Genomic DNA, 7,294 nt, shown 5'->3' with positions numbered 1-7,294 from the left:
CATAGACAGTTCCCCATCAGCTCCTTGTATGTTCCAGGTGGGGGTTGGGGGCCACCACCTCAGCTTCAGGCCCGAGCCCATCAGAACCCTTCAGCACAAGGGGACTGGGACTCACCTGGATGTGGTATGCGGTGTGGTTGGCAAGCGGAAGGAGGGAGAAGAATAGGAGAGAAGCTAGAGTTCAATGGCACAGACTCAGAAGAGCAAAGAATGGGTTGGGGAAACTGAGGGAGAGGTAGTATGTCGGCAGTGAGGAGAGATCTGGAAGAGACAGACACTGGGAGAGACAGAGATGCAGGGGAAAGCCCTCCAGGTGCTTCTAAAACAGTTTCTCCTTGCCCATGTCTCCTCTGCCCCCTCTTGACATGGTCTGGGGTATAGGGTTAATCCTCCAATAGAAAGGAACCCATGGGAGCCCTCTCATTGCCATCTGTCATTTCCATGTATGGATCCTCATCAAAGCTGGCGTCTAGGAGAGGCATCGCCCATGTCCCACCCTGAGCCACCTTCCTCAGGCACAAAGGATGGACTTTGTACACAGAAATGTCCGAGCCAGGGTGAAGACAACATAATGAATCCCAAACACCATCCCAGGAGGTGGCCTTTGCACCTACCCTGATTTGGTCCCTAACTCCCTGTGTGATGTTGGGCAAGTCGTTTATACTCTGGGGCAGTGGGGAGGGAGAGAGGGTTAAGGATGACATGATTGCAAACACCTCTTCAAACTTCAAAACTCTACCATTGTATAAAGATTCCGGTTTCCCCCTCCAAAACCTCTAGAATTCTCCTTCTGTGTCCAGTCAGAAGAAGAGGGATGCTTTACCAGCTTGTGCCACTGGTACTGCTGATCTGGAAACCGTAACACCTAGATTCATGGAAGAGTTCGTTAATCCTTAGAACTTGAAGGGAATCCAAGACCAGGTACAATCCAGTATTTTGTGAATTAAGAGACTGAGGTCCAAAGAGGGAAAGGGTCTTGCCCAATGTGTTCAGCTGGTTATTCAGTAGTGGCTCTGGGACCCAAACTGAGAGCTTTGGACTCCAAGTCCAGTCACCCCCCTCTGCTTTCCTCAAGAGAAGCCCTCTTAGCCTGCCACAGGTTCATGGGGACTTTCTGCCCCAGCTTCCCCCCAAAGAAGTAAAAATCCTACAGCAATTCCAAAAGTGAACATCCTTTATGTCCTCATCCCTTTCCCATACATAAGAAGTCCTGGCAGTTACCCTTCTGGCTCAGGCTGATGTGATGGGTATGGGACATGACGTTTGAGCAGAGGAAGCTGGGTGAGGTGTGGGGGTGGTTGCCCATCCCTCCCAAGCATGTGGACGGTTGGGAATAATGGGGAGTCTGGGCTGGAGATGCCACAGCCTTCCCTCCAAACAAGCATGGAACCAGAATCATCACCTTCTCTTGTCAACAGACAATAATCTCCCACTAGCACGGCTCCTGGGAACCCGCTGTCACATGAAGAGTAAATTCTCCATGATCTGTGTGAATGAAGAGGAGGAGTCTGGGAAGTGGGAAAAATAAATTAGGAAATAAAAGCAACGTTGGAACCATAAGCACTCCAAAGCCGCTTGCTTACACGCTACATTCGTGATCAGAAAGGAGGGAGTCCGCCTTTCCGAGCACTCAGGGCTCAGTCCGACATTTTAGCGATCGAGTCCGCTTTCCCTGAGCACACCCCAGCTGGGTGGTGGGGGACAGGCCTGGAAGGTGGTGTGGGTGTGTTGAGGGGGGCGTTGAGGGAGACGAAACTGTCCCTAGATGTAAACATCACCATGGAAACTCCACAAAGACTTGCCAGTACAGTTCTTTCCCCTTCATCCACCCTGCAAGGGTGAGCGGGAGGAGGAAGCCCCCTCCCCAGGCCTACACTGTGCTCTCCATCACCCACTCGGAACTGCCAAAAGTTCCCCGGGCCCCCACCAGGTCACTCTCCTCAAAGGGCAAGAGCATGCCATTGACAGAGAGGCTGCGCTTTGTCCAGATGTTCGAGACCCTCCGAGGGGGGCTGTAGCCACCAGGGGCCACCCCTCCGGCTGCGGCGGCTGCGGCTGCAAAGTCCCCCATGTCAAAAGAGTGGCTGCGCTTGGCCTTGCCCTCCAGGGGCAAGGGGAGCAGGCTCCTGGCTCGGGCCGCGGGTGGCCCCAGCAGTGGCTCTCGGTCCGAATGGTGGCCCCTGGCTGATGTCCCAGACCCTCTCCCGCCTGGAGTCCTGGAGTCCAGTAGCTCCTCCTTTCTCTGGCTCTTGAGGTCCAGGGAGGCAAAGGCCCCCATCAGGCGGTCAAGGTTAGGCTTGGGGCGGGGGGCTGGGGGTGGGAGCCTCCAGGGGCCCCGTCCCAGCCCTGCGGCCTCCCCGCTGCCCAGGGAGCTGGAGGAAGAGGAGTCGCTGCCCCGGGCCAGGCTGGCACTGAACTGCACGAGTTCATTACGCACCACCACCTTGGGTGGCCCCTGCACAGGGGCCCCACTGGGCGCGCTGGCCAGAGCGGGTGGTGGGGCCCCGTTGGTCTGCGAGTGCACATTGCTGACTGCCGCAGCCGCCAGCTTGCCCGGGGCCTCCTGGTTGCAGACCTTGTAGCGCACCATGAGGATGACAATGAAGACCAGTAGCGTGGCCACAATGATGCCGCCGATGACCAGGATCATGGTGCCACCCAGGATCTGGCTGTGCATCGACTGGCACTGCGGGTAGTCAGCCTTGGTGAAGAACTGCGCGCAGCCCACGATGTTGGTGGCCGTGAGCGTCGTGGCTGTGTCGTCCCACATGGCCAGCACACACAGGTCGTAGCCGGTTCCTGACACCAGGTTGTTGACCACGAAGGCTTTGTTGGAGGCTGGGATCATCCTGGGGTGGGTGGACGCAGAGGAGGAAGATGGTGAGGGTTGGCAGGGACAGAAATAGAGTGACAGAGGCAGGAAAGGGTGGTGGTGGTGGCAGGGGGACAGACACAGGGACACAGAAGGAATGAGGTGGAGCAGGAGAGAGACAGGGACAGGTGCAGAGACAGGAAAAGGATCCAAGGAGAGATAGGAGGGGTGGGGGACAGGAACAGGGTGTAGGAGATGGGGAGAGAGTCCCACCAGGCCCAGGTAAGGAGCCAGAGAAAGACAGGTGGGGGTGGAAGGGTCAGTGAGAGATGTGCACACAGACCAGGTGCCCAACCAGCCCAGGAGAAGCAGGAACACAGAGACCAGGAGTGCAGAGATGAAGGAAATTAGGAGGGGACAGTGGAGAGAGGGTAAAGAGATGGGAAGAGAAGTTATGGAGGCCAAGATGAGAGAGGGACCATGGCAGGGGCAGAGGGAGAGACATGGAGAGGCAGAGAGGTTAAAGCCTGCAGAAGCAGAGTCTAAACAAAAGGATCCCTCACGATATCCAGCCCGACTCCAGCCCTGGCTCCCTCAGACTCTGGGAGGTAGTGGGAGCCAGGCCTGCCCAGGCCCCCCACTTCAGATGCCCCAGACCCTGTTCACCCCTTGTGTCCTGGAGATTCATGGACATCGGCTGAGCACCCCCATGAGGCCCTGCCCTCAGAGCCTATGCCATCGTCCTCTGCAAATGGCTTTCTCAGGCTTGGCAGGAAAATGCTTGCTACTGCAAACTGGGTAGGAGAGGTCTAAGCAGAAGACAGCTGGAGGCAGGGAGGGGTGGGGGACAGTGCAGTGTTGAAGATGGGAGGGCAATTCTGCTTCCCTGAGGAAAGGGATGGTTCCTCCTTCACGGGCCTAGCAGGCCAGCCTCACCCAGAGACGTGGGGAAAGAGAGTCTCTGCTCAGGAGGCCTCGACTGGTCCCTCCACCTTAGGGGAGGGCCTAGTGGGACAGCTGGGGCCTCTCCGCTGTCCTGGGCCTCTCTTGCCAGGATCCTCAGGAAGCCTGGGCGCACTCCCTGATCTCTGTCTAGGTATTGTGCCTTAGTATTATCTCCAGAGACAATGCCTGTGTTGTCCCATCAACACTCCTGCAGAGATAGTCACCTCGTCTTGGAGGGGCCATGTCCCTCTCTGCCTTTCCCACCGCCTCTCCTCATGAAGAGCCCTCCATCTCCTACTACTCAAGGGCTCTATCAGGGCCTGCCAACCCCTCAAGCCCAGAACCAGGCAGCTTAATTGAGATCTCAACTATGAAATACTGGAGCCTGAAAACTTCCACCTGGGAACTCCTCGCACAGGATTGGAGTTGACAAGCTTTTATTGACATCCCATCAGTGGGCAGCACAAGAGGCCCATTCCCTCCCTCCTCACGTTCCCAGCTCGCTCTGCTGATGGGGAAGCCACAGTGGAGGAAACTTTGGTTCCCAACCCCACCGCTAGCCCATAGCTGCAAGAGGTGGGGGCTGGGGCTGGGGCTGGGGCTGGGGGCAGTTTCCTCAAGGGCCTGCAGGCCAGCCCCTTATGGCTATCTGTTTCACCTGGGCATCATGGCAATCCCATGAGGGTACGGACTAGTGCTCTCATGGCACAGAACAGGAATGGCCAAGATTCAGAGAGGTTAAGTGATGTGCCTGAAGTCACACAGCTGGGACTGCAAGGTTGGACCACTGGACTTTAACAGTGGTTTCTACATCCATAATCTGGGTTTGCTCCTAACCAAGTGATAAATTTGGGGCATTTTGCCTCATCTCACTGAAACTCTTGTCCCTGTCAGCCACCCCTTCCCTGGAACAGCGCTCAGAGCCCACCATGGCTCATATCCCTCCACCAGCAGGATCTCTGGCCTGCTGGGCCACCCACCGGGCAGAGCCCAAGGAGTCCTATGTGGCCAGTGCCCACTTCATTCCCCCTCAGAGCTAATGATATAAGTTGGAGAGGCAGGACCTATACACACCCAGACAGTGACAATAGTAAGAGCAAACACCAAGTGTCACCTGTGTGCCAGGCCCTATTTTAAGGGCCCCACGACTAGCAACTCACTTAGTCCTATAGCAACTCTCCAAGGCAGCCACTACTGGGATCCTTACCCTGCGGGTGGGAAGGCAGAGGTGCAGAGGTGAGAAGCAAACCTACACAGCTGGGATTTGACTCCAAATCACTGTCCCCGCACCTCACTGCAGCATGAGCAGTGTAAGAGCACATCCATTCAAGGGGGAGCTGGGGCAGCTTGTTTATTGAACACTTATTATGTGACAGGGTTCCCATATTTGGCATCACATTTAACCTTTGCAACAATCCTAGGACATGGGGGATGGACCATGAGCCCAGAAATCCTATCCATGTTTAGCTGTTTTCTCCTGGAAAGCAGACACTACCACTGCTGCTAATTAATAATAAAGAAGAGGATCTAAAGTCAAGTGAGGGCTTCCTATGTGCCAGGCACCGTTCTGAGATCTTAAAGGGGGTTAATACTCATAATAGCAATCACCACCTCCATCTTACAGACAAGAACCAGAGGCACAGAAAGGGTCAGCTGGCTTCCCAGGGGCACCCAGATAGTAACCAACAGAGCTGGGATCTGAACCGGGCAGTCTGGCCTCAGAGCCTCCACTCCCAACCACTGTACCATCCTGCCTCTCAGACGCTGCCCTGTTTTCCTGAAGCCCCGAGGGGCCACTTTGTGTGGGACCCTGCCTGGCCACTCTCCCCCTTCCTTCCCAAGTCGGGGCAGATCAGAATGTGATGAAGCCACAGTGGGCCTGATCAGAACAGGACTGATTCTTGGCACCAGGGGTGAGAGGGGGCAGGCTAGGAAAAGCTTCCCACTGTAACTGGCCCATCAGACACAAGGCTGGAAGAAAGGACTTACTGCGCAGGATTAAGATCAGGGAAGCAGCTCCTGGTTCCTAGGTGTGTGTGTGTGTGTGTGTGTGTGTGTGTGTGTACTTACAGGAAAGCCAGGGCCAGCTGGCTCCAGACAGCCTTGGCAGTCAAGTCCCACCTTTGGCAAAAACAATAATAACCAGTGCTCACTGAGCACTAAACCTGTGCCTGGAAGTTTGTGTAAGTTATCTCACTTAACCCGCCTGACAACCCCTGGAGGAAGTCATTATCCTCATTCCCATTTAGGGAAGGAGGAAGCTAAGCAGTTGTCACTTTCCCTCGGGGGAGTGGTGGAGCTGAGAACGGATCTGGATCCGCTGGGATTCGGAGCCCACACTTCTAGGCATAAGCAAGGCTGCTTCCCACCCCGGGCAACCAAAAAGACAAACGGCATAAGGAAGTCATGAGAAACGGGCACTATTCAAACCCTAGTGACAGAATCAAATTAATCTCTTCCCGTGCGGCCCTGTCCAGCCGCTCATGCTCCCCAACACAACCAACCACTGATCCTCCGGGCTGGATCTGGAGAGCCTGGGTCCCCCCTTGACGCCTGTCCATGTCCCACAGGCAGTCTGGTGGAAGGTTCTACCTTCTGGACTTGGCGCTGCCCCATACTCACACTTCTGCTGAGGCCTTACCATCGTTGGTGTGGATGAATGCAGCAGCCTCCACATAGGCCTCTCTGCTTCTGCCCGTGTTTCTGTCCGTGCTTCTGCCCCTTCACGTCCATGCTCAGCACCACCAACCCCAGAGTGCTCCATCCAGAACAACTCTGCCCCGCCCCTTGTCCACCGAAACACTCCTCTAGAGCCAGTCTCTACAAAAGACAGTCCAAGCTCCCGAGCTGGGCTCCCAAACCAGGCAGCCCATCACCTCCTTGTCCCTCCACCCATGCACCCTCTGACCTTTGCCCACGGTCTTTGGGAAAACACCGCTCAATAGTGGCAGAAGGCATAATACTCACAGAGGGATAATTAAAGCCTTTGCTTACAAGAGACTTTGTTACAAAGGGGTAGGTTTGGAGTTGGGGGCCACAGGGGAACGTGCCATTACCCAGGGTTGGTAGCAGCCGAGCTGTTACCCAATCTAGCCCTGAGCATACCAGGGGAGGTCACCAGACGCAGGAAGAGGAAAGATTCATGCAGATCATGCAGCGCTGCACTGGGTGTGGCCCACAGGTGGCCGCTGGTCCATGTGCTGGTTATTCCTGGTCTATGATCACACAGTACAGAAATTCAGAATAGCATTAAGACAGTTTTATGGCAATTTGGCATTGGTGTGACACCCAAGTGCATGATCATCTTTTTCCTGATAATTTATTTCCATTATATTCTTATAAAAGCATTGGTCTGCAACGGATTGGGAAACAGCATGATCCCTCGCTATGACTAGCTAGAGAAGTACTGATCTAGGATAGGAATTACCAGCCTTGGCCTTACTGACACTTGGGGCCGAAAATCCTTTGTCGTTGGGGCCGTCCTGTGCACCACAGGCTGTTTAGCAGCATCCCCGGCCTCTACTGACTGGACGTGAG

At 55.2% G+C, this 7,294-nt stretch overlaps 1 protein-coding gene across 1 annotated transcript in view; it reads right to left on the bottom strand.

Annotated features, from left to right (window-relative positions):
- Positions 1-1,156: 1,156 nt before the first annotated feature.
- LRFN2 (leucine rich repeat and fibronectin type III domain containing 2) overlaps positions 1,157-7,294 on the bottom strand; it is a 178,000-nt gene continuing 171,862 nt past the window's right edge. The window contains exon 3 of the mRNA XM_077904129.1: positions 1,157-2,849. Coding sequence (XP_077760255.1) covers positions 1,871-2,849 — 979 coding nt within the window. The 3' untranslated portion in view covers positions 1,157-1,870. The remainder of the gene's footprint in view (positions 2,850-7,294) is intronic.

This window comes from Canis aureus, chromosome 7 (genome assembly GCF_053574225.1).
Source record: "Canis aureus isolate CA01 chromosome 7, VMU_Caureus_v.1.0, whole genome shotgun sequence".
Classification (NCBI taxonomy): Eukaryota; Metazoa; Chordata; class Mammalia; order Carnivora; family Canidae; genus Canis; species Canis aureus.
This window is presented reverse-complemented; position numbering and strand designations above follow the sequence as displayed.